This window comes from Struthio camelus, chromosome W (assembly GCF_040807025.1).
Source record: "Struthio camelus isolate bStrCam1 chromosome W, bStrCam1.hap1, whole genome shotgun sequence".
NCBI lineage: Eukaryota > Metazoa > Chordata > Aves > Struthioniformes > Struthionidae > Struthio > Struthio camelus.
Window position 1 is genome coordinate 49516546 of NC_090981.1, and position 27761 is coordinate 49544306.

General features: G+C 37.1%; 1 protein-coding gene across 1 annotated transcript in view; it reads left to right on the plus strand.

Moving 5' to 3' along the window:
* The window catches only part of LOC138060929 (interleukin-6 receptor subunit beta-like), a 28528-nt gene extending 6855 nt beyond the window's left edge, over window positions 1-21673 (plus strand). Inside the window, exons 2-16 of the mRNA XM_068925243.1 lie at window positions 863-943; window positions 1658-1969; window positions 3872-4004; window positions 5215-5375; window positions 5731-5882; window positions 7802-7961; window positions 11929-12011; window positions 13234-13453; window positions 14284-14460; window positions 15154-15255; window positions 15781-15927; window positions 16855-16995; window positions 18240-18336; window positions 19749-19830; window positions 20704-21673. Of these exons, the coding sequence (XP_068781344.1) occupies window positions 877-943; window positions 1658-1969; window positions 3872-4004; window positions 5215-5375; window positions 5731-5882; window positions 7802-7961; window positions 11929-12011; window positions 13234-13453; window positions 14284-14460; window positions 15154-15255; window positions 15781-15927; window positions 16855-16995; window positions 18240-18336; window positions 19749-19830; window positions 20704-21432 (2763 nt within the window). The 5' untranslated portion in view covers window positions 863-876 and the 3' untranslated portion in view covers window positions 21433-21673. The remainder of the gene's footprint in view (window positions 1-862; window positions 944-1657; window positions 1970-3871; window positions 4005-5214; window positions 5376-5730; window positions 5883-7801; window positions 7962-11928; window positions 12012-13233; window positions 13454-14283; window positions 14461-15153; window positions 15256-15780; window positions 15928-16854; window positions 16996-18239; window positions 18337-19748; window positions 19831-20703) is intronic.
* Window positions 21674-27761: the final 6088 nt, after the last annotated feature.

Here is a 27761-nt window from a genome sequence, read left to right on the forward strand (position 1 = left end):
TATGCCTAGTTTATAAAGAAGGTTACATGCCTTTAGTAATTTTGGGCTGCATTATGAACGCAAGTTGAGAAATCCAGAGAAAACTTTCCAGCTTCAAAGCACCTGGAAAGGCGACTGCCCTGTAATGCTTCAGCTTTTCAAAACTGTCTTGTGGAATTCTCAAGCTGAGAATAAGTGAGCGCTGCTGTAGTATAGAAATAAAGAATACCATGTGTTGGAAGATTTTTGAGGAGTTGCAAATTCTCTTGCAAGGCTTTGAAGAAGAATTAGATAATGCTTTTTCTGTGGTACTCGATGATTCTTGATATAAGAGTATGTTGCTTCATGATTTTTGAGTGTACATTAAATCACTCTTGTCAATGAAATGCTTGGTTTTGTGGTGAATCGTTCTGAACCTTACATAAGGGTTTTCAGTGTCTATGAATTTGACTACAGTTGCTATATTTCACTTCCAAAGAGTAGTAAATTTCAGATTTTAAAACCCTATGAACCACAGTGTCCTGTTATGTTCTAACTGATAACCTCCCACAGCAGCAAACCAGTAAAGTTTGTTTCTATATCTGACACAAAAACCTTAAACTGATGCATTTCTTAAACTTGTAACTAAAGAGGCTTTGAACTACATTGGTTTGCTCAAATAGACGTTGGGTTTTGTTGTACCAGTGAGTAAAATGGAAAGAATATGCAACCTCTGTTTTTCTAGAGAGTCAGAAGGTACTAACCTTTTCTTTAAATGGGGGAGGGGGAAGAAACACTGTATATCTGCTAAATTGTCAAAGAGCTAGTACAAATTTGAATTTGACAGTGATCTTAGAACTGTTTCATTTGTTTAAGCTATTACTCTTATGTCTCTCTCTTACAGGAATTCTGTGCAGCATGTTTTCTGGGTGGAACTGGGTAGCCCATGGCTTATATCTATTCTTGAATATTTGTTCTCTTGAAGGTAAGACTTCTGCCCCTCAAACATAAGAGGCTTGTAGAATGGTAAGAAAATGAAACGTTAATTTGTATTACTCCATTGTGTTTCCATTCGTAAGTGGTTTTTGTGCAGAGATAGTGAAGCTGACTTCCTTCGGTAGAAGACTGCATTGGTTCCACTGGCATCACTAGTGTTAGTCACTCTAACAGACTAAAGTGCTAAAGTGGTGAGCTTGGTCCTGTACAGGGACTCCTCTTTTTTTTAAAAAAAAAAAAAAAAAAAAGTACACTTGAAATGATATCATGTGATTAACTTTGCATATGCCAAATGGTATCTAAATGAAAGCCTGTCTTGGTCAAACTAAACAGCAGTAAACTACTAATAAGCTCGTGTTGTAGGCTCTGTAATCAGATTTGGGCTGCTTTTATTCTGTAGCAAATGATCATCCTAAAGATGCTTAGTATGGCCATTGATTCAAGTCAGTATCTCAGTCAGTTGACCATTCATCTTTAAATCTCGGAACTGACTTTTTATATACATATATATATATATATATATATATGCAGCTGTCAAGTAACTAAATATTTCATTTCCTGCTTAGACACATGATGTAGGACTTTTAATATGAAAGTAATATTGTACCAGAGTATTGATTATGGAATCCTTTCTATTCAAAGGAAAGGGGAGGGGGCAAAAACAACGACAAACCTCACCAAAACTGATGCCATTCTTCTTTAGTTTCAGGTGGACTTGTACAGTCATGTGGCCACATCATTCCAGAATCTCCTGTGTTGGCCCTTGGTTCCAATTTCACTGCACTATGCATTCTGAATGAGAGTTGTCTTGACTTTGGCAATATATATGCTAGTCAAATTATCTGGAAAATTAAAAATAGACTGGTACCTAAAGAACAATACCATGAAATAAACAGAACTGTTTCCAGTGTCACGTTTAATGACACTTCTTCACTTGCTACTCCTCTGACATGCAACATTTTAGCAGATGGACAGATTGAGCAGAACATTTATGGAATTGCAGTTACATTAGGCTGTAAGTACCTCTTTCCTTGCCCTTTATTTTGGTTTGAAACACTAGCTTCTACGAAAAATCACTTTTGACAAAGAATGCAAATAATAAAAGGTTTACACATTGAGACATTTATTTCTACTCCTTGAATCTCAGTCCCCCAATAAAGTGCATTAAACGCTATCAAACTACATGCAACCAAAGCTGGTAAATATGCACAGAATATATTTTTTCTAAAAAACAGTGGCATATTTCATACATGGAAAAAGGTTGTAGCAAGAAGACTAAATTCTGAAAGGAAAATGCAGGCTTAACTGAAAGAGATCCAAGGAGAGAAGCCACATTTTCCTCAGTTCTTGCTGGTATTCAAAGAAATAAGGTAAGATCATACATCCTTCTTCTGCAATAACCCTATAAACTTAATGTTTCCTTCCTCAAAGGACTGAGAAGGATATCCAGTCCGTCTGTAATACCAAATCAAAACTGAGCTGCCTTAAAAATAGAACACGCTATTTGGATTGCTCTACCATTATACTTAAGAAAATACTTCTAACTAATTTTAAACTTTTCCCGTTCAACCACTACATCATTTGCATGGTTCTGAGCAATTACTGTTTATGTTTGAGACAAGATGGAGATATTGAGAAAGTAATGTGAATGAATTCATATTCTACTGGTGATTGAGTTGGTAACAGTGTATAAAATGACAGATAAAAGTATATTCATGAGCGTCCTTTGTAGGGTATGAACTACTAATGAATTATATAGCCTCCTAATGCTGGCAAAATGTATTACAGCTATCACATGTTCTGTATACAAAAGGCCACCTTGAATTCACAATTTAAGCTAATGGAGTTCAACCATGAAAAAGAAGAATTCATTTTTCTGTTCCAAGTTCTGTTGAGTAAACTTCTGAACAGAAAAAAGGGACAGACAAAATATATGAAAAGTTGAGGACAGGTGAATTAAAACTGTAGAATATTAGCAGTACTGTCATTCAATTTAAGATATTCTACATATGCATCTCATGAGGTGCACTTGTATTTAAAGCTGCTTTATTTTCATTCTGTCAACTGAGGAAAAATACTCTAAACAATGACAGTAGTTTTGAAAAGAACATGGTTATTCAGAATCAAAACTAAAAGTATTTTCGTAAGTCAAAAGTTCTATTTAAAATGAGTTATCACTCATTTTCAAGTGTATTACGCTAAGTATTCTAAAAGCTGCAAACAAACTCAATATTATCTTTATGTGTTAAAATTTGAATTTAAGAAGCAAAGGAAATTCAGCTGCTCTCTGAAAAACATCATCTTAAGCAATAAAGTCTGTTGCTGAGGATCACTTATCTTTTTTGTAACTTTAGGGGAGGGGGCAGGGGGATTAAAGGATCTGCCCTCCATAGCTGGGGGAAAGAATAGACCTGTCACACTTGCCTCAGAGCTCAGTTTATTAGTAGAGCCAGTATATGCAAATGCACGTTACCGATTAACTTTTTTCCTATGTAATGAAAATAGTTTTAGTATTCTATAGAATAGAAAGGGTTCATATCTCTTTCTGCCTCAAAGAATGAGAAATCTTTCATGCTGTTCCTTACTGTCAGCTGCTTGTTCCCTATATTGCCTTCTGTTTTTCAGAACACCTGATTAACTCCTTGACTTCAATCACTAGGTGGTCTGTAGTGCTTTTTACTCCTCCTTTTTAAAAAAAAAAAAAAAAAAAAACCTTTAAAATATGTACATATGTGTATGTGTATATTTAATATCTATTTATATAGATAGATGTAGAGCTGTAAATATTTCTGATGTTCACTGAAATTACTCTAATAAGTCACTTAGTGTGACTTTCACTAGATTAAGATGTGTGTATGGACTATCTTTATCTTTTATGTGTGTTTATGGACTGTCTTTACTAACTTTTTACATACAGTGCCCCCAGAGAAGCCCAAAAACTTAAGTTGCATTGTGCACCAGGTGTCAAAACTTACATATCCTATGACTTGTACCTGGAACCCTGGAAGGCATACATTCCTGGACACTCATTTTAGGTTGAAATACAGATGGTAAGTAGCTCCTTAAAGTGTATCTGAATCATTTTGAAGAATGTTTGTAGGCTGTATCAAACTCTCTGACATTTATTGATGCTTAGAAAAATCCAGTTTTCTGAAGCATTGCTGCCTGTCTTTGGGGGCAAGAGAGAGTGTTAAATAAGTTCACATTCGAAGTACTTAAAAGTCAGAAATCAAATTTTGTTGCTGCATTTGTTTTAGTAACACTACTTCATATTTTTCCATTTCTCAAATACATGATTAGCATGACTTGAGTACAGTAGACACACACTCATTAGGTGACTGGACCCAGATTACCTAATTTTACCTATTTGTAGTGACTGTTCTATCCCATACTAAACAAATAAAGAAACCAAAGTATAGGACTGTATCCTGTAGAGGTATTGTCTACTTTGTGCTCATTAAAAACTTAGAATCGTGTTTGAGGAGCATGTTCTTGTACTGCTTAAATCTAATCCTAACACAAAAGCTTCGGCAAAGAGTGGAGCCTTCCCCATGCGAAGGCAAATATTTCTTTCAAACCCTTCAAATGGTCTATTGTCATTTGAGATGGAGTGGATAGAATTGCTGTTGCCCTCTGGAGGGAGAGTGAAGTAGAAAGTTGTAGGCAGTCATTTCTCTTCCTCTCAAGTATTTCAATAGCATAGGAGTATAGTAGAAACTATGAATAGATGGAAAACATTAATGCTAAGCAAGTTTCATTTTAATGCCGTTAAAACTATATCCATTCAGCAGAAGATGATAAAAATAATATGTAGTAGATGTAACACTGTACTCTGAGGAGGGTATGCTGATTGGAGGAAAAAAAAAAAACTAGCTACCTCTTTGAATGCATGACTGTGCTTTAAAGTTACAGTTACTAGCCATATTGCTTATGCTTAAATGTACCAGTTCTTGACTTTTTTTTAAGCTGGTGGGGTTTTATACTGCTTCATAATTACAGTAGTTTGGCTAGCCTTTTTAAGGTATGAGACTTGGAATCAAGAGATTGCATTCCAGTTTCTATTCTAATGCAGCCTTGCATTTATGACTGAGGAAGCAGCTCTGATCTCTTCAACTCTTTCCCCCGTTACACTAAAGATAATGATCAAGAAGGGAACATGAGCTAAACCGATTACTGTTCATTGAGGCCTCTGATCTCCTTGAAGAGATTCTCTAAAGAAACCAACCTTACTTCTTGATAACTTGTTTTTACTTTATTCAGGCCACGAGAAGACTTTCCTGACTGCATACCAAAAGATGTAAACAATTCCTGTACCATTGCTGATGTTCAGTTTTTTGTTAACCTGGAGGTCTGGGTAGAAGCCGCAAATGCTCTTGGCAAGGCTGAATCCGATCGTCTTGTTTTTGATCCCATTGAGATAGGTAACTACATGCCTCTTAAAGCTTGAGTAGCACATAAAACTGCTGCCTCTATGCATATTGCTGAATCACTATGTTAATGTTTCTTCACTAAAGTTCCTAACGTTAGCGAAATACTATTGTCTAGAACTTGAACTGTGCTGGGCAGTTGGGGAAAGGTGACAGATTTGCTTGCCATTCGTATAGCAAGTCCTTGTTAAGCAGTTTGCTTTAGAAATTAGTCTAAAGTAGCAGCCTCTTCTGCTTGTGGAAAGGCCTTAATGATAGCAGAGTTTAGTCAGCATAGTGTACCTATAGTTATAGAGGCATAATAACATAATACAGCTCTAGAGTTGAGTTGACTTTTTTCCTCTTCTAGTGAAACCACTGTCTCCACACAACTTATCTGTCAACTCAGGAATATTGCCTACTGTTCTGAAACTTTCCTGGGAGAATCGGATTTCAGCAGCTGTGATGAAACTGAAATTCAATATTCGCTATAGGATCATTAGTGAAACAAATTGGATGGAGGTAACACCTATAAGTATTGACTCTAACACTTGTCTTGTGTGCACAATTCTGGTGCAACCCAGAATCCATTTGCTGAACTGCAGCAGAAGTTCACTTACTGCAGTAGTTCATAATGTTCAGCTCCTAAGATGTGCTGAACTGTCTGGCCTGCTCATTAAGGCTGGGGTCTAGATGAGCTTTTTGGTGATGGTTTTTAATTCAGAATGTGGTACCCTTTTTGCTTTTTCGGTGGACTTCTCTGCTGTCCTCCCTGTCATGCTGAAATATGTTTGTTCTGCATTTTTATTCTGTATATGCGATATCTAGAACATAAACTCTGGACTACTTTTGCACATACAAAACTATCTAAAATCCACTTAAAACTTGGGCAAACACTGTACAATCCTGGGATGTGCTTTTTGAACTTGCAACACATATACAGAATGGTGTGTCCTACATACATGCTTTACGTTTGACAAGACACTGGAAAAGAATAATAACTATTCCTTAGCTGTAACTATAATATATGCATGTCATGTCACAGTTGTTTTCTTTTTTTTTGTTTTTCTATGTCATGGTCTTGGGCATGTCCTCAGTAGCTTCTCGTTTTTTGCCTTTCCCTTGATGCATCACTGTTACAGAAACACTTGTCAGTTCATCATCGGCCCCTCTTTGGTTTCAGCATACAACCCCAGAGCCTTTTGAATTTTATAACCTCTTGGGGAGAAGGCTGCTTCTGGCTTTCCAGTAGAGGGTGTTTGAAGCAGGTAGCATGAGGCTGCTGCTCATGACCAATACAGTAGTCAACCTTTGGATGAGGTTTCTGAGCTTCGGACACAGATTAATGCAGCTGACTCCTACAATGAGGTTTTATAAAGCACTATCCACTGCACTTTATTCTGCAACTCCAAGATCTGCCCATGTATTGCACTGTTAAGTCCTTTTAGCCTGTCTTCCCCTTTTCATTGCTCGTGTTAAATAGTAATTCTTAAAGAACTGAACTTGTTTGGCTGTGATAAAATTTGACTGGTATCTTCAGCGAGAAGACTAACCTGTTAATCAACACTGACAGTTCTTTGCCTTCAGAATTAGCTTCTTGAACATTCAGCAAATGTTTAACTTGCAGTTGTTCCTGTTGCGGGTGAGGGGTTTCTGCCGTGAACGATTGCAATGTCAAGTTGCATGTGATTGAGTCAGAGTGTGTGCGTACATCTATTTACAGGATCTTACTTGTTTCATACATGTGGAGTGGGAATCTTTTCTGACATTCAATCTCTAATCTAAAAGATGAAAGGGAAAGAGCTTCTAGAAATCCATTTATTAGCAAAATTCTAAAAGCTACTCAAAAATGAAGGTGTCAGTTTTAAAACCAAGTATTTCCAGTGCCAGTGATCATGGTACACTGTTCTGTATCACTGGAAGCAATGATCCTGAGTTATCTAGATCAATTGGAGGCTTCTAGCGTAGCTGGTTTGCAATTGATAGTCTAGCAGATATCCAACAAAGCCCTGAAACATGAGGCGGGGTGTTGTAGATCGATAAGTAGAAGAATTCTGTGGGAAGGAAGGAAGTTTGTACAATTCATGTCTGCTTCTCTTTTCATTTTCAATCTGCTTATGCTAAAACAGAATATAGAGAATATAAAAGACTGTCCTGAGATAGCTGCTCACCTATTCTAGGGTATTTGTTTTTATTATATCTGATAAATAAACGCAGCTATGATTTGTTCCTTGCCAAAGTAGTGATTGAATTAAGCCTTTTGGAAATAGGATGAAGAAAGTCAACGTTGTACTGAGTCTGTAATGTATAAAGGTGTTACCAAAAACAGTTTTATACTCCTTATTTTGTAAGAAGCTTTCTTGGATGGGAGCTGTAATAGCATAGAACGTGGCTTTTATGCTTGTTGGTCAGTGGCTCTAAAAATCTTCCTTCCCTTATAGGTACCTCCTGAAGATACAGCCTCACCAAGAACTTCATTCAGTGTTCAGGGTCTCAGGCCCTACACAGAGTATGTCTTTTCAATTCGTTGTATGAAGGAAGATGGAGTGGGCTATTGGAGTGACTGGAGTGAAGAAAAGAATGGGGTGACAACTGAAGATAGTAAGTAAGGCATGAAAGCGCGTCATTGACTCTCAAAATGTGCAAGTGCTCAGCAGCTTGGCAAAAGCCAACTGAAATCCTGTATCCTTATTTGAACTAATTGATTATACATGCAACAAGGCCAATCCTTAGTTGCTCTTAATACTGATTAACTTGACCGAGCATTTCAAAGAGCATGAGAATAACTTCCCATAAAGCTAAATAGGCTGGAGATGCTGAGCGCAGCTAAAATAGGAGGTAGGGAGAAAAGCTTTTCTTAACAAGAACTCATGTTCTCAAAGAAGAAATGGGTTTTGTGTGTATGTACCTCCTTTCAAGGGCTGCTAGAGTACTGTTTTTTTTTTTTTTTATTCTGAATTTATCCTCTCTTGTAACAAAGTTACTCTGATTGTATGAAAGTTTTGGTAGACAAACGCTAATTTTGTAACTTGGTGTTTAGGAGGGCGCCAGAAAGTCACAGGGGAACAGACATCAATAAGTATGGACTACAAGATTCTAGTCATATGGTATACATAAACTTCTTGCCAAACTAAATAAAGTAAATAAAGCAATATGCATGTTGGATGTGTAGCCACTTGTTCACCAGAGAATCCAAATAAGACAGCTTTGTTTTCTTAACATCTTTCCTAAAGAAATTCTGCATTTACAGCACTTTGTTTGTCACAGCATCGCTTACAGCCTTGTTTTACATTCTTGCATCTACTTGTTCACATCATTCAATAATCAAGGGTGATATGCAGTATAATGACCTGTTCATTTTAAGCGATGTGGAAAATGGTTTTACTTAGGTATATTTAGTCACAAATAAATTACTGTTACCTTACAGTGTTCCTCCTTGGTGACCCAGTCATTGTCATCTTGTAGTTCAGGGCTTACAGCATCCTTTAACTTGATGCAATAGAGATGAACATTGAATTGCTGCTATCATGGTTTAATGAGGAAGACTTTTACCAACTGTAACTGTTTTGAGTCAGTGTTTGGGTCATGCTTAGTCTTGCACAAAAGCACTTTGCAAGGAGGATGTACACAGCTTCAAAGTATAAAGCAATTATTTTTTTGATTCTTACCCAAAAGATAGCTAGGATTTAGCAAACCACTAGGCTAAGCTTTAATAAGCTTACTGACCTGGAAAAAACTACTGAAGAGTCTTTGCCAGTGAAGGGTCAGCCTTCCCTGCTTCCTGGAATGGATCTTCAGCATTGTTGAGTTGCCATCATCCACCAAATCCATGCACGCTACAACCTGCTGATTGAACCAACGTGTCTGGCCATTCAACTCCTTGTGCCGTAATGACGCTGTTCACCTCCATTCAACTGATTGCTCTTCAGTGTGCAGTTTCAGCCTGACTTCTGTCTGATTCCTTCAGAGCAGTGGCCCTGAGACTGTTATTGTGCTTGGTGTCTTTATCCTCTGCGTTCCACAGCAAGTTTTTTAACCTCATTTAGTGCTTGCAGTTACTCATCAACATATGCATTGCTTTTACACAAAGTGAAAATATGCATTGTGGTATTAAAACAGCTACAACTGAATGTATTATGAAATTCACTGTACTTGACAGCTTGTGAAGCCATTCCAATACTATCTCCTGCTAGTGATGTTTTCGTGTACGCTTTTCTTGAACTTTAAAAACAGTATGCCTGCTAACTCAGTTTACCGAGATCATTAGACTAGCATATTAAAAGTGTTCTGCTAGTTGATTTTGGGTGAGGGAAGTGGGAGCTTTTGTTTTGCTTACTTAGCAATTGTTTCAGCAATGATAGAGTAGTAATTTTTGGAACACTGACATGAATCACATCCATGTATCTGTTACAGTATGAGAACAACCACTTTCAAATAATACTGGTTTCTTAATTTTTCCAATAACATGAACAAAGCTATATGCAGTATATATACAGACACAACCGTGATCTATATATTTTGCCATTTAATTGGGACAAACTGGATTTGTTAACAGAAGTCACATGCTGTACTATGTTTGTCCATAGGATCCTAAATTGTAATCTCCCCATAAAAGCATTGGGCTTCAGTGGATAACTCAACCTTTCTGTGGTCCCTGCTCTTGCCATTCATCTGAATAACCTACTTAGATTGAATTGGAAATAATTTAACGTTGTTAACAGATGCTTAGGACTGGTATCTTTTTGAATCTGAGCCTCTGCCAATGTCGAAACAACCTGTGGTAGTGTATTTGCTTTTCACTAAAAATAAAATGAACTAATTTAGCATGCAGTAAGCTGTTGGGGATTAACCATGCAATTAGTTCTCGTGAAATGTAGCAAATATAAGTATTATCTGTTTTTTGCTGGATAACAATAGAACATCTACCTTTTATTCCTGTATGCTTGCTAATTAATTGGCATTGTTGCTATCATAATAAATCTGCAATGAAGTAACTTCCCTTTCTGAGTTTTCTTAGGGACAATTTCAGAGGCCTGATACCCTCCTGCATGTGACTAGGTACACATGCCAATTTATAGGATTGCAGAGTAGTTCAAGGGACCTCAGGAAGTCTCTAATCCTTCAACCTGCTCAGAGGAGAGTCTGTTTGGAGGTCCAAGTTTCTCAGGGCTTTTTCTCAAACTTCCAAGGATTAGGGCTGCACAGCCTCTCTGGGCAGTCTGTTCTGCTGCTGGGCTGTCCTCATCACGACAACACAGGCATTATCATCATCTTTTCTTTCATTGTACTTAAGACCTCACATTCCTAAAACAATTAACTTTTTTTTTTCAGTTTGAACATTGCACTGATGTGTGTATACTGTGTAGCAGCTCCTACTGTCTTTCCCTTCTATGAATACAGCTAGGATTAAGACTGGAAACGCTAACTGTATCCACTGAGAATTAGTTTCTCTAACAATCTGACAGTAGCTGAGATTCATTCTTGGGGGTTTTTTTGTTTTTTTGGTTTTTTTGTTTTTTTTTTTTACTCCTTCCAACTATAGGACCCTGACAAGTAACTTTAGGTTGCAAAATTGGTAAACTTGTACCAAAATTTTACAGATTGTTTTCATAGCACGGTTGCCTATTGCAAAGATTGAGTCCAGTGTCTGCCTGCTTTAAGTTACTTACAGCATTATTATTGCTCTCATAGTCATATTACAAAACTGCCTTTTAAATGCTGCATTCTTTCTAGGACCTTTCTTTCTTTTTCGGGAGGTAAAACTTCCAAAAAATTCACAGTATAATTGAGCTTTAAACGCATTGGGAAATGTATGTAAATAATAAATGATTAATATTAAAAATGCAATAAAACAACTCCCAGAGAAAACACAGGCAGTCTAGCAAGATTATCAATGCAACTGCAGTTTAAGATTGATCTCTCTTTCTCTCATGGCTAAGGCCTTCTCAAAGGATTAGCAACTCTTTCTTCCTTTATGCAGCATAATAAATTGATTTATTCTCTCTTGAAATTAAATTTGTAGCAGAAATCTTTTAACAGTACTGACACGAAAATATTGAAGTATTGTACGAAGTACTGCTGTTCTGTTGCCCTTTTTAGGATAAGATATATGGAGACTTAGGGACTTACGACAGTAGAAACCTGTCAGCTAATTATCTCTTTTGCACTTCCCTTTTTTAGTTGATGTGATCTTGGGGGAGGTGGGCAGGAGGTGCAGCATACAGAAGTGCCTCTGGACACAGGCTGCCCAAGATAGGTTGGTCATGCCTTATTTTTGTACTGTCTTGTGCAGTCATTACTGCAAATGCTCAACATCGTGACGCTCAGTAACTTTGATATTGGTGCACTTAGAATTGTACTGGTATTTTGCTCATTGCCTCAAGAAACCTTTCCATAGAGATTTTCCTAATAATGTACTAAATATATTTGCATTTGTATCATGAGGCTTTCAAGGAAATAAGGAAACAGTTTGAACAAGCTTTTAAAAAACGAAGGTAAGAAGCTAGCGGTAGGTAGTAAAATGATGGATTCGAGCGAAATATTTCTGAAGTGTTGTCTCATTCGTCAGAACCATCTAAAGGGCCACCTATATGGAGGATCATTGATGCTTCTCGCTCACCAGCTTTCTGGACTGTGCATCTGATGTGGAAGGTAAAGCAAAGTGATAAACTGCAGGATTTGAGCATTGTTTTACACGTGATTTGAAATGAAAAACCTTTACCCCAACAAATTTGAGTAGATAGCTGGAGTGGTGCAGGTTTTATTGACACTGGAAGTAACCTTAATTTTTCATAGCTACCTATTATAAGAGGTACGCTAAACAGGTAGGTACAAATGCCATCAGTTAACTGGCAAGCATCAGCAAACTAGAGTATACAGCATCTACTTTAGCACGATCTGTTCTGATTCCTCACCTACTGTCTTTAAGTAGCCTGTGGAATTAGAAGCTTTCACTTGAACAAAGTAAGCTTTCATGTTAAACTTTGTGCTGTATCCTGCAGCTTTTTAACACTGGTTGGACAGTGATCCTGTAGCTTCTAAACCCGTTAAGCCCTAAAGATGTTCCAGAGACCAGATTTATTAAATACAGCATTGTGCTTTTGCATGCAGTAGTTTTTTGCAGCTAGCTGACAAATTAGTACAAAGTTGAGAAACTGAATGCAATTATGGTCAGTCCTCATCTCTTGCTTTCTTCTAGTCTGTGAACTTTGTGTCAAATTTGACCTAGCTGTCTTTTTTTTTTTAACCCCATTCCTAGATGTCTTGGGTGAAGTTATGTGTATATTGATACTGCATGATTTTCTGCTCTAACTCATATACCCTACATGCCACTTTTGAAATTATTAATTAGTTCAGCATCTGAGGCCAAGCAATTAGCTTAGCAGACTCGTGCTACTGCTAAACTACTAAGTTTACCTTTTTCAACAATTTTCTCTAAGTTATCTGAAAACTAATACTGTTACAAATAATAAACAGATTTTCTTTCTGCATGTAGTAAAAGAAAACTACTTATGCAGTTTTATATTCAGATGCAGCCCAGATTATGACTTGAGATTTGTTTTATACCATTGTGCTGTGAAAGCACACAAAATGCACATTTCAGCCACATGTGTATTGCAATCTTGACAGAAGAGATTTTATTAGATTACTGTATGGGATTGTGAGTGAAGAAAAGAAGGATTTAAACAAGAAATGGCTCTGGAAATTACTGCTTTGCAGAAATGAACTCTGAATTTGCACGTTTCTTAAACACTTAGCTATTCAATCTATATAACTTGTTTTGCTCTCAAGCATTTAAGCTAAGTTTCAAAGACAGTAAAAGTTAAGTAATATTAGTTCTGTATCGGTCTAACAATAGATATATTTCTAACAGGCCTTGGAGCCATTTGAAACCAATGGAATAATCTTGGGGTATGAGGTGACTGTCAAAGCTAAATCACCTCCCTCCCGTCCACCAGAGAAATACAATGTTAATACAACCAGCCTTACCCTAAAGCTGCCAAACGGAACTTATGAAGTGACTGTGATTGCCCATAACAGAGCCGGGCCATCCCCTTCATCAGTTTTACTTATTCCAGCAAGGAATTCAAAAGGTTCGTTTCCTAGCACTCTTTCTTAACAAATGCTATGCTGACACATTTGAAAGTTATTAGAAATCTTCAGTGTTGTAAAATTATACCTTTTGCATCAGTACATGATTACAGAACCACTGGATATGTGATATTTCCCTAGACATTGTATGTTGCAACTTCCACAAGTATTCCATTTGTTGCTCATGTTCCACTTCCTTGTATAGTAGTAGTAGCTACAGGTTGATTGCTCCTCATTTCTGGCAGTCTGACTGATGAGTACAGCTTCTTTTTAAACATTCCGAACACTACTTGTACAGGCAACAAAAAATAAGCATGCTGACAGATCTGCTGCTTTTAGTATAACTACTGAAAGAGAGCCACAGGTTCTAAAGCTGCTAGATCAGTTAATTAAGAGTGTCAGTTAAGAGTGTTAATATACTCTGTGTTTCACACGACAGAGTAGCATTGCAGCCAGGCGTGTTTGGTCAGGTATATGAGTTGAGGGTTAGAATGTGAATTCAAAGTGTGTCAAGATCTGATTTCCTTCTGAAATAGACCCTTTCTGTTGGAAGAAACTTTACTGTGCAATAAGAATACTTGCTGTATTTGAGAACAGAGAAGCTGAGTGCACTTTCCAGTTTTTAGATAGCCTAATACTGCTTAATTCGAATCTCTGACAAAGATTCAAATGCTAGCTTCCAAATTTCAAAAAATGGCTTTTACATTTAGTTAGGTTCTGTCAAATTATCACCCTTACAATAACCATAAGTATCCACATTTGACAAAATAGCTATTACTATGCATGTCTACTGAAAGAACTGTCAACATTTAACACTTTTCTTTCGTCTCAGCTCCTGTGAAGAATATTAGAACACTTCCTAAAGATGGCAAGCTATGGGTAGGGTGGACTGCTCCTAACAGTTACGTTCTCAAATACGTAATTGAATGGTGTCTGGTGTCGAACAGCTCAGACTGTGCCACAGAGTGGCAGAATGAACCAGGGAATGTTCAAGGAACGTACTTAAAAGGTATTCAACTCATAATTTTAAAAATACATTGCAGAACACTCTTAAAAACCTGGTGAATGTTCTCAAAGTGAATCTGCTGATGCAGATTACAATTTTGTTGTGGGACGGGAATCTGGGATAGAGTTAAGGGCTACTGTTAGTTGGGCATGAGGGCTTGGAAGTACCTGCATATTTTTGCCAAATATAAAACTGTATCTAGTCTTGCATTTTGAAATTCATGTTATATAACAGCAAGGTTTTTATCTTTGTTTTGTTTTTAATCTCCTTATTCTGAGAAACTCTTAAAACAAAGAAAAGCGTTCCTTCAAAATTATATTCTCTGATCCCTCTTTTGGTTCAAACAGTGAAACTTGTTCAGCTTTGCAGTCCTTTTCAGATTATAATCAGTAGGTCAAATGTATAATTTTTGGAGTCACAAAGTTGCAGACAGATGAGGGCTTCTTATTTTAAGAAAAATTTAGAAAAACAAAAACTTCTATGAAGTCTATTTATTATCTTCAAAATTTGAATGTGAACTCCTTTATTGTTCCTCTAGCTAGTTCCTTGCGACAGTATATCAGTGAGTCCTAGAAAAAAGGAGTCAACTGATTTAGGTGTAAAGGCATCTAATAAAATAGCCAGAACTCTAGACCTAAGATGAATGGTGAGGAATTTTAGTGTCTAAAACAACATATTTTTAAATTCTCTTATTAGGTGATATAAAGCCATTCAAGTGTTACTTGATAACTGTGTACCCTCTATATGCTGATGGTCAAGGAAGTGGACAGTCTGTGAAGGCTTACCTTCAGCAGGATCGTAAGTACAAAACTTGGCTAAAATCATTAGACCTTTGCTTTAATGTGGAGTACATAATGAAAAATTATCCTACTCGTGAGGATCATCTGTCATAATTTCACCCCCTCCCTTAACACATGTTCTACCAACTTACAATATTTAGGAGTTACACAGAGGTCTATAACTGACCCTTTCATTTTGTAAACTTTTATCAGATAATTTGGTGCATGACTTTGTTTTTATTTTATTGGTATAGTAATATTTCTGTGCTGATTTATTTTAGGTCTCAAGTATGAAGTTAAGATTAATTGACAAACCTGAACTGAAAATTTCATGTGATCTGCTGATTACTGTTTTTCATGTATTTTTAAAAAGTTTTTGTTGTGAAATATCTTTGGAGTAGATATACTGACTGAAAATAATGCTTTGTAGATCAAATTCAGCTATTCCACTGAAATTTTTGTGCAATAGCAACTCAGTGCTCATTAATATACTGCTTTTATGGATGAGACCCTAACAGAACCTAATCTTCATTTCCCAATACAGGTCCTTCAAAAGGACCAACTGTTCAGACGAAAAAAGTAGGAAAAGCTGAAGCTGTTTTGACATGGAACCATCTCACAGTGGATGAGCAAAATGGGTTTATCAGAAGTTACACAATATTTTATAAAACTGTTGATGGAAATGAAACAGGTAACAGAAAGTAGAGAACTGCTTTGTAACACTGAAATATTCATCTGCTTCCTTCCTCATATATGTTCCTGAAAAACAAAATAGAGACTCACGTGTGGTTGACACTCTGTTCAAAGACAAAAAGCAGATGTCTGAGGTGTGTGGTTTGCATGAGACATACACTGGAACACCTGTAGCTCTGCTACATGCCAAACAGAAAAGTCCCTAATAAAGAATTCATATCGCTCAGTCTGTTCTAAGGTTCTAAGTTTAGTTTCTGAAAGTTGATTTGCAAGTATTTTGCCCCTATCTTTCTATCTAAATACAGGAGAAGATGGTGGTATAGCAAGATAAATCTAGACCATTCAAGATAGAAATGAGTTGCATGTATTTAACTATGATAAACCCTTACACAGAAATGGATTTCTAATCTTGATGCTCTAAGTTAACATATTGCTGATTTGAGACACATTCTATGATGTGCTTTTTAGTTATTACTATTGCAGGCACAGACAGGGTGTTGCACTATCAGATATTTTGTTTTCTTTTTTAGATCTGCTTAAAGCAGAAGGGCCAGTCACTTATGCCTACACTAGTTTGAATTTCTAGATAAGCATGTGTCCTGCTTATTAATTAGCAGGCCTTTAAGACTGGCAGCTTTACTACTGGTTTATTTTATAGCCGCTTTTTGAAAAACACATTAAAGAAGTTAAAAGTTAACAGTATCAAGAGAGAGACTAAATCAGTCGATTCAAAACCCTTACACAGAAACAAATGAATCTCAGCACTCCTTATACAAGTTGCTAGTTTTGCTATTTCTGTTGTATTTTCCTTGCAGCCATGCATTCCTCTAAAACAGTTTTGTACGCGTGAAGTCGTGGCGACTGTGTTTGTGCAGATCTAATAATTTGTACAGAAAACTGATATACGTTTTTTTCCTCTATTTAGCTGTGACAGTGGATCCTTCCAAGACAGAATATACCCTTTCTTCTCTAGCCAGTGACACATTGTATACTGTGCGGATGATGGCATACACAGATGAAGGAGGCAGGAGTGGTCCTGATTTTACATTTACTACACAAAAATTTGGTAAGAGAGCGGCAAAATTAATAGAAGTAGGAGGTAATGTTGCAACAGTGTAGCAAAACTCAGTTCAAGACCTGGTAGGAGGGGAAGGTAATTTTATTTAAAAAGATTATTCCAGTCACATTGTTATACTTGCAAGCGATTCTTTGCAATTGTACAGAGGAAAAGGGACACCATCTGTCCTCTGCAGGTCTCCTAGATTGGGGTTTTGTTTGTTTGTTTGTTTGTACCCCTCAGGAGCTGACCCTGATTAATCTTTTCTCCAGCAGTCATTAGGATTTACTCACTGCCTTTGCCTTCTTATCTGATGGCTTCAACCTGGTCTTTAAGACACGATGGCTGGAAGATAATGGCCTGAGTCTTTGTTTTTAGTCTGAGTGTAGATTGGCCTTTGTTATCCTCATCAGGGGGTCCTGAGAAGCTGCGGAGAGGTGTGCTTGCGATCTTGGCCTGCTAATCTTGATGTTGATCGGCACATGCCATTCTTAAAATCCTCCTTTGGCTTCCAGTCTTACATTCCTATTCACATCACTGCTAAAGTCTCTGTTGCAATTCTCTACAGAAGCTTGTTTTGAAGAGTTAAATATCCATTTATTGTGTGTGTAGCTTTAGAGAGTGCTTTCTGTTGTAGTGGTAAGAGAAACAAAATTAACTGAGCTCTGGTTTGGAAAGTACTTTTTTAGATTTATAATTTTTTGATATTTTATTCTGTATAGCTTTACTCTTCCCTAAACTTTCTGTAAGGTTTACTTAAAACTGTGTATAACATACAGGAAGGAATAGGTTACAATAATGCAGCCTTTAGTGTTTGCAAGCAGAGGATATTTTCACGTATAAAGTAAATGGATGGATGACTAGTGGCTATGCTTGCTTTAGCCATTTGACCATACCATTGATATGACAGCTGGTAGGCCACTAGAACAGTTGGACCACAGATACATTCATACAGATGTTACTGTCATATCTGTCTAAAGTGTAAAATTACTTGCTCCATCAGTATTACGGCTTCTAGAGCAACCTGCCATTTTTATTGATGCTTGCCTTATTGTTTGGATGCAGCTTTTCATGGTTCCCCCAACAGGCTTTTCCACAGAGTGAAAAGGCTCTTCTGTAGATGAATCTTTCAGAGTAAGCCCTGTGGTTATATCCTCTTTCAGATTCTCTCTGTCTCTGTGGGAATGCTTACTGTAACTGAGTTCCTTAAATACTATAGAAAGAGCTATAACTGCTTATTTTACTTTTTTCAGGGAAAGGAGAAATTGAAGCCATAGTTGTACCTGTGTGCCTAGCTTTCCTGTTGATTGTACTCCTTGGAGTTTTGTTTTGCTTTAACAAACGTGACTTGTAAGTATAAATGAAGTACATTTCTCTTATGCTTTTGATATTTCTGAGCATGACAGAGACATGGCCATAATTATAAGCAAATAAACGCCCTGTACTTCAGTGAGGAATGAAAGGTAAAACTCTCATACGTTGATTGGTGATAGTAATGTCTGTTTTCCTTGAGAAACTGGAAAGTTCTATGATACTGATTCTACTTCTTACCTACTGTTAATGATTAGCACTCAAACTTTGCTCTTCTAGCTAAGTTTTGGTTAGGATTAGGTGTGTTAGGTTTTGGTCAGGATATACTGTCTCTTTTTATTGTTAATGTATTCATCATATGAAAATGATGAGCATCATTTTGTGAGGCACAGAAGAACCTGTTTTATGGCTCTATTTGAGCTATTTAATTAGTGTTTTAGCAAACATTTTTAAGCTTTGCAACTGAAAAAATTAGGCAGATGTCTTATCTTGCATAACCTCTGTCAAATTCCGTTCCTGTTTAGTAGTTGCTGGTGAACACCTTCCTGTCCTTCCTCCTCTTCTGTGCCCTTTACCCTAGAGCTCTTATCTGGTGGCTTTAGCTAAGAGCTTATTGCTGAAGCCTTTCGCCTGGTAAAGAGCAGCACCTTTCACATGTTCCCCATCAGACATCTTTTCTTTCCGGTTAAAGACAGCACTTTATGCCCTTTTCCTTCTTACCTTTCTGCTTCTCCTAACACTAGTTCTTAGTGGACTTCAGTTGAAAAGCCCATCTCGCAACACATTAAGACTTTTCCTACAGAGAATCTGTTTTTGGAGCCTGTGTATGGAGTAAAGAGTAGGACTGATGAATCTATTTCAAAGTAAAAGTTTAGTTGAGGTATTTTATTTGTGACCTAGAGAAACTTCTGCTGTTAAATAAGTTATTACATTTTTAAATTTAAGAGTTCAGACTTTAAAAAGATTAAGCAATTTTTTCTTTAAATGTTTTTCATGCTTTTTCATTTTGCGAAGGTTTAATGTTAATGACAGCTGTGATATGCCTCTGTATTTAAGAATTCAGTTATACTGAAGTAGCAAAAATGTATTTTTATATTGCTATGCCTCATAGTCTCCACTTCAAATGATTGCTCTGCAGCTTCTAGAACGCTATACATTTGAAATCCTCTCTCTCCCTTTGCCATGTGTGGATTTGCCTTCTTTATAATGTGGGTACAGCTAATGCGTGGAGGAGTTGTAAGTGCAATGCCGATTTTACTATGTAATACAGCTTCTTACAAAGATGTAAGGAATTGCAGGAAGTGTTTCTATATGGAAATGCAAAAATGGGCTCACACTTGAAAAATTGCTGTGTAAGGGACCGGTGTCCTGGATTATTGAATGCTTACTACCAATTTGAGGAATTTGAGGAGTGCATCTTTTAACTTTATTCTATTTCTAATCCTCTACAGAATTAAAAAGCATATCTGGCCTAATGTACCTGATCCATCCAAGAGTAATATTGCTCAGTGGTCCCCTCAAGTTCCAGCTAAGGTATCATTCATTTTTCTGCATCCTCTATCTTGGTCCATAAGGTTTTAAATAAACTGACCAGTGGGAATCTTCTCCCTTCTAGCGCACACACAGATTTCAGAAAAAAAAACCCTGAATGTTAAGTTTCTTGATATTACAATATGATATGGGTAGAAGACTTTATTGCAGCAATAGATTGAGCATTATGGATATATGTCCTTCGCAGAAGCTCACAGCATAGAGCAGGCTTTAACATTGGGCCTTAAATTCAGTTTACTAGCTTGAAGGGTCAAGCACACTAATTATTTTATTCAGCCACAGGAAATCAGGATTAGGTCAACGGAATTCTTCGTTCTCATTCATAAAACCTTAAAGTTACTTGTTTGTACAATAAAGTAATGAATGAGAGAAACCTCTAACAGAGCTACTCTTGGATGAGGAAAGCAGCAGCAAGTTTTATGCCCTGTGTGGAATGGAGGACACAGCAAATTCTTTTCAAGAAGCTTATTACCAGCTTCTGTGAAAAAGTGCTTTGATGCTGAATGTGCTATTGGAAGTAGTGTATTTATGTATGGCCTCAATCCGGAATATGCCTATGCTGCACAATGAATGGGATGGTGTTTACAGCACTTCAGAACAATTGAAATTAGAGAAAAGCTTGCATGCAATTATAGTTTTAGAGTGTCTGTGTAATAAAGACTTTGTACTGTACTTTGTACAGCTGCATCCTTCATTTGGTAACAGATACTTGGGAGATACTGCCAAGTTCTATAAGAAGGCCACTTATATAATAATCTCAAGGCAGTTACAGGGTAGGAACTGAGATATTAACGTACTTTTTTTTTTAAACTTACTTAACCATTGTCTTAGGCAAAATCAATTTATTTCTTTCAGCATAACTTTAGTTCCAAAGATCAGATGTACCCAGAAGGCAGCTTTACCGATGTAAGCGTCGTAGAAATAGAAGCTGATGACAAGAAGTCTTTTTCAGAACAGGATTTAAAACCCTTTGACTTGCTTAAAAAGGAAAAAAGTACTTCAGAAGGGCACAGCAGTGGTATTGGAGGATCCTCGTGCATGTCTTCTCCTAGACAAAGTGTCTCTGACAGCGATGAAGGTGAAACTACACAAAACACTTCAAGCACTGTACAGTATTCTACTGTAGTACTTAATGGCTACAGAGACCAAACACCTTCTGTACAAGTCTTTTCAAGATCTGAATCCACACAGCCACTGCTAGATTCAGAAGAGAGATCAGAAGATCATGCTGGAGGGAATGACAGTACAACACAGAGGCATCAGTATTTCAAACAAAATTGTGGTCAGGATGAAGCCAACACAGACAGGCCATGCTTCGAAAGAGCAAAGCAAATTACTCCTGCTAATGAGGAGGATCTTGTTGGATTTGCACAGCTGCAGATCTCAGGTCAGAATTCACAGCCCTTGGGCCTTGGGCTGGAAAAAAATATCCAGGAAGGTGCTCTGTTAAATGTTATAGAGACAAGTACTGAGGGACAAACTGTGAGACCTGAAACAGTGGAGGGAAATCCAGCATCAGCTGATGAGATGCCAAAAAGTTACCTCCCACAGACTGTGAGACAAGGGGGTTATATGCCTCAGTGAGGGAAGAGACTGGCTCTATTAGGCCTTCATTAGTGCCTGTTCACACTTTCTCCTGTGTTTCTGATAAATTAAGCTAAATATTTTTTATCTGAATGCAGATAAAAATATTGAAATTTAAGTGAAGAATAATTTGACAAAGTATGTAAGGACTGTGTTTCTGTGGAAAATTTGCAGTCCAGACCTACTGGAGACTTACTTTATGCACTACATAAAATCTTACTTGTCTGAATAGCTGAACAAGCCTTTGTGCTACCTTGCTTTTTTGTGTCGTGTTGTATCAGATTTACACATGATTGAAAATAAGCATTTCAACTAATCATATCAGCCAACAGACCTCCTAGAAGAAATACTTCAAGATTTGTAACAGTGTAGACAGCCAGCTTTTATTGTTTGGAGCGTCTTCATGTAAAAGTAAGACTTGAGGTTTACTATTCTAATGCGGGGAAGAATACTTAAACTGTACATTTTTCAGTAGCGTGATTGACTTTCTGAATTCTGATTTGGCCCAGTGTCATAATTCCTAAATTATGCAAATTATGTTCACCCCCATTTAAAAACTGAACAGAAAATGTAATGGTGTGCAAACAGAAAAAAAATGCCATGATTGCTTGACTCTGAATGCTACTGTAGTAATCAGTATTCTGCTTATATACAGATATATGTGCACATAAACTATAACTTGGCTTAAAACGTGCCTTGCAACTTGTTGCACAGCAATTCAGTCTTCATGTTTGAAAGTTAAAAATCCAGATGAAAACTTTTTTTTTTCTTAAAGGATTTCTACCCAAATTCCTGTCTAATTATACCACAGCTCTTTGGTCACCTAAGATGCCTTTATTTAAGAAGTACACCTTTGCCATACACAGCTTGAGGCAAGTAATGAGCTGTAACCATTTAATATTTTTCTAAGTATGCTTAGGAGAAAAGCAATGTGATCTCCTTCCTTCTTGACAGCAAAGATTAGTATGTTGTAACTTCACTGCTAACACCCAAGGACTTCCTTGAAACTGAAAGGAGCAAAAACCAAAGCATTGATGACTGATGCTATGGGGGCGGTACCCTATACCTTGAACTTTAAAGTTAATGAGAACTGGCAGTATGTAGCTGTTGTTCTTCTTCTTTTTTTTTTTTTTTTTTTTTTGTTAATGTCTCATTTCCCTCCTGTTCATAGAGTTTGCATCTTATTCAAGAAAATGTATTTCTTGAAGATGGTCACTACTAGGGTTTAAGGAAATAGCTAGCTCTTTAAAAAAAAAAAAAAAAAATTGAACACCTTCCCTGATGATAAAGTTTTATGGTACTCCTATAGATTAATTTAACTTAGTCTAGTCAGCTTTCTAATCTGAGATTATAAAATCTTATTTCAAAACACTGTGTGCTGTGTTGTGAGAATACAAGGGTTTTATTTCTCCTTCAGCAGAAGATCTATATATATAAGACCTCCTGAAACTTCTCGTGCTGTGAGCTTTGGTGCTGCTGTTCTAAACGCCCTTGCTGGAAGGCCGTGGAAAGATAGGTGTCAGTGTACTTTTAACTTCCCTTGTTCCTTTTCTGCCAGCTTGCATTGAAGGACTGATGTAAATATAAGTGTTCATGTGTCTTCTGTTGTTGTTGCAAAGAAACTAGATGCTAGAGTAAATTTATACGATTATCCTTTGAAGTCGCTGCTATTCAAAATAGATATAAAGAGTTAAATCTTTAATAATGTCATTTTATTCAGTATTTTGCAATTCCTTTCTCCCAACAGCACATTCATTTTAATGAACAGCTTCTAATATTTTTAGTATCTAGGCACCTTTTTTTTTTTTTTTTAAACTAAGTGCTTAATGTAACTATACCTTCAGAACATTCCTTGAGTAGGTCAGTCCCCCTCCTTTTCTCCCCATTCCACCTCAGCACCTTTCAGCTCTCCCCCAGGGGGCAAGGACATGATATAAATTACACTGTCAGTAGTTCCCTGGAGAAAGTGCCTTTTGGTTTTTGAGAAGTCCAAGGAGCATCCTTTTGTCAGAACACATTTTTCTGAAAATAATAGTAGTTAGTTTATTGGGAAATGCATGTGTCTTCTCTATGCAGGCTTCACAAGGACTGTAGAAACCACAAGTAAAATGTAAAGCCTCAGTTGAGCCATCTGCATGCTTAGTAGAACTATCCTGCAGCCGCACATTGGCTAGTCGACTATCTGTGAAAGTTTGTGGGCCACAAGAGTTTCAGCGCAAGTCTTTTTGTTAAACTGCCCCTCTGTTAGCCTCTACTCACTAATTTCTGTGGGATTTATTGAACTTGGCTGCTTATTCTGAATATTGCTTCAGAGACCTAGATGTCTTCAAATGCAGGTTGAGGATACTAACTTTTGATAGCATTTTTTTTTTTTTGAAGGATGACTACAGTTATCCTAAAGATGTGTTTTGTCCTTTCTGTTAAGTAAAGGGAAAGCACTTTGCTCTTAAATGCTGTTAATCCTGAACCATTTCCTAAATTAGGCAGTGTGCTAATAGGAGTTTGGCCTGTCACTTCTGGAATCTTACGTTGTTCGTTGTGTGTAGATCAGTGGTAATAATCACAGAGGATTATACAAGAATGTATCTTCGAGATAACGTAATTCTACCACATCAATAGAATTATCTATTTTGCCATCCTCTCGTGCATTTATCTAGCGCTACAATAGTACAGACTGAGCAGGAAATACTTGTGGATAAACAGCTTATAGAAGCCACAATAAATATAAATAGCAGGCCTTACAGCTTCTTCATAAACCTCTGTGCCAAAATATTACATCATATAGTTGGGGTTTTTTTTAATTTGTTTGGAACATAAGCTGATTGTATACACACTTGCACACAGGTTTTAGAGTGTATGTGATGTAACGCATTGTAGCAGTTCCCTGAAATTGTCTGAACTTGGCCCTCTGTCTAACATTATAATTAAAGGGAAGGGTTTTGTTTTTGTTTGTTTTAATAACTCTGGTGCACTTTAAAAAAATAAAGGCATTAAAATATAACCACACTTCAGTATTGACACTTTAATGCCCTTGATTACCTAGACTGGAATTGTTCAGGTGGGGGTGGGAGAACAGTTGTTAAGACCTTGCTACTTTAGTGGTAGGGAAGGATGGCTATTAAGAATTGAGTTTTTCTCTATATTAGCACACTTGGAATCTCTGTTAAGTGCAGGCTAGCTAGCTGCTTTTCTGTTTGCAAAAAGAATGAATATATTTATTTCTACAGTACTGTTGTGATTGTTCTGTTAAAATAGGAGTTTGTTTGGGTTGGTTCTGAGGTTTTGTTGTGGCCTTTTTTTTTTCAGGGCAGTTAGAAGGAGAGGCTATTTCCAAACTGTAGTTAGGATCTCGGGATTGTTTCATTTGTAATTACTATATTACTAATTACTACAGTAAATTAAACTACCTGCTAAGCCTCAAACTGACAACAACAAAGCACAGCAGAAAAAACATTTTTAAACATCATTCTGGGCTGTGTTTAGTATGTGGGCAAGCATGCACCTACCTATCTGTGTTATGGCAGCCTAGCAGAATACTGTTTATCAAGACTTGCAAAAACTGTGACCCCATCACTGGGCCCAACAGCCAGATGATCCCTTGACTTCACTTTTATTCCTCCTAGGAGGACAGGAGAGTTTGCATGAGAGTTATTTCTAGTGGTGTCAGGCACTGGAAAAGCACCTCTGACTGGGGTAGGTTTTGCCACTTCTGCTCTGACTGTAAATCTTGAGCACCACCAAATGGTTAAAACTTATGTTAGCATCCCCTGAAAGTGGAAGTCATCACACAGTATTGCAAACTGATTTAACTTGAGTAATTTAGCTTAGTTTAATTAATGCCAGGTCTTACATACAGAAGAACCACATCAGCCTGCATTGCTGTAGTCCTGACTCCACAGTGGGGTCTGAAACCCCAGAGATTCTTAAACTATTATAGTCAGTTCCACTAGAGGACATACATGTTTTAAATTGGAATTTATCTGCATTGAATAGAACTAAATATACTAGCTGATTTTTCCACATGAAATAACTGTTGTAATTAAGATTGTCATTTGGATACATTCTTTTAAATACAACAAATTTCCCTGATTGATGGATCATAAAACTTTATTATTCCCTTTTACGCTGTTGTCTCATTTGCTAGTATATGCATTTTAACTTCCAAGAGTTGATTTTAATGTTATTTGGAAGCAATTTGTAACAGCAAATAGAAGTGTTGCTGTTACAAAACAGTGAGTTTTGAGTTACAGCCAACCACAAAGTAAGTGTTCAGTTTAGCTTTCAGGCCATAGAACTGCAGTGGGTGGGTGTGGGTGTTACATGCATAAGCCTGGAGGAGAATTAAATATCCTACATTTGATTCACAAATTCCAATTCTCTTCTTTAAAAAGTGAAAGGAAGAGTGAAAAAGATGAAGCTAATGCATATTTGTGTTTTTTCCCCCTCTGTTGTTTTCCCTGCAGTACTCGTGCAAGCTGAGCCATTCCTAAAAAACGAAAGCAGTGCTAACTTAAATGCATAAAGATGCATTTTAAAGCAACAAGATTTGATACAGCTGAATTTAAAATTAACAGCTAAGAGCTAGGTCTCATAGTGATCATCAGCTGCCCCTTAGTTTTAGAGCAAGGAGAGGGTAGGCAATAAATACCTCACAGAATGCAGGCCTTAGTTTATAGTTTTGTGTCCGTTTGCAAATACAGCCTTGACAATGGATATATGCAATAAAGTCACTGATACTTTGCAGAAGCACACTTCTGTAACAATAGGTGAAAAAGTGTATGGCACAATTGTCAGACTGCTAGAAAGCTTGACGTCCTTCCTGCTTAGACTAAAACGTCTTCCAAACACAGCACTGACTGACTGTTCTTCACTGGCAATTGCAAACTCCGTAGATGCACATTCTCTGCAACTTTTGAAACTGATAACACGTGTTGCTTTTCCTAATATCAAAGCACATTAATTGTGGGATTCAGTCAACTTTGGATGGTTTTTAATATATCTATCTTCTTCTCCAAGTAATATATAGCCTGGCACTTTGATACAGCAATGGATTACCTAGTAACCAAGTGCTTTTTTTTTTGAGGAGAGGGGTTAAGGCATTTATAATCAAGATTACTGGTCACCGAATGTTAGTGGGCCAATATATGCATCTAGGTAAGTGGAATCATGGGACACAGGGACTTATTAACAAGGAAAGTGCCTTGATGCTGGATTGAATGGCTAGCAAATGTAAACATTAGGTCAAATTTTACTCTGTACTTAAGGTAACTATGTCTCACTAAGCTACTGGTAGTTTGTATGCCAGCTGTAAAGGGCTTGCATACTCCAGCCAGAGGTTAAACTTGGAAACTGCTGCATAAACTGTCGCTATATGAAAAACTGTGTTTTAATACCAGTACACTATCTTCATTCTTTTGCAAGCTGCATGTTTATTGTCATGTAAACTCTGCTTTCTACAATTTACTTTTTACTGTAATTTTCAAATGTCTTCCTCTTTGTTACCCAACTGAGCCTGGATGTTGCATTTGTCTACTACATAATACACAAAACAAAACAAAATTACATATATACTTTGTGTGCTGGAGTGAGTGTCTTTGTAAAGCTAACTTAAATAATAATCACAGAAGTAGAGTCTGGGTGCTGCCTAATAGGCAAGAAATTAAGAAACATTCCCAGAGAAAGAAGTGACCACAGTTGGTCACAGAAGTGACCATACCAAGGCAAAATGTGAGACAGCTTTAATACATAGTGCTTTTGTCTCAAAAAAAATTATATATATATAGATATATATACACACACACACACATTTATATCTATATGCATAACAGTTAGATACCTATCTGGATTTAGTGGGGAATTCAGCAGCAGGTGAACTCTTTTAATCCTTCTCCTCTTTATAGCTGTCAGTTGCAACTGTCTGCAGCTAGGGTGGTGAGATAGATTACTGCCCCAGGGAACTAGCTCCATTCCTACTGCTGTCAAATTTGTATATATTTTTTCTGTGTTCTTGGCCTTGTGATAACCAGCAATGCTTGGAAGGGATGGCCCCATCTGACTGTAGCTCAGCAGTTTGAAAACAGCAGTCTGAAGAATCACATTCCAGGGAAAATTGTTTGTGTGACAAAATTGGGAAGAAGAGTGCCAAAAAGAAAATTAGTTCTAAGAAAAATTACAACAGCAAGGATGAGCGTATAATGGGTAGTCCAGTCTAGTCATGCAGACTTATTTCCAAGAAAGGAGTTAGAATTGCATAACTGGCTACTTCTGACATTAGCCTTAATCTCGCTGGGTTTTGCTTCGGTTTCCAAGGGATGGGGATGGAGGACCCT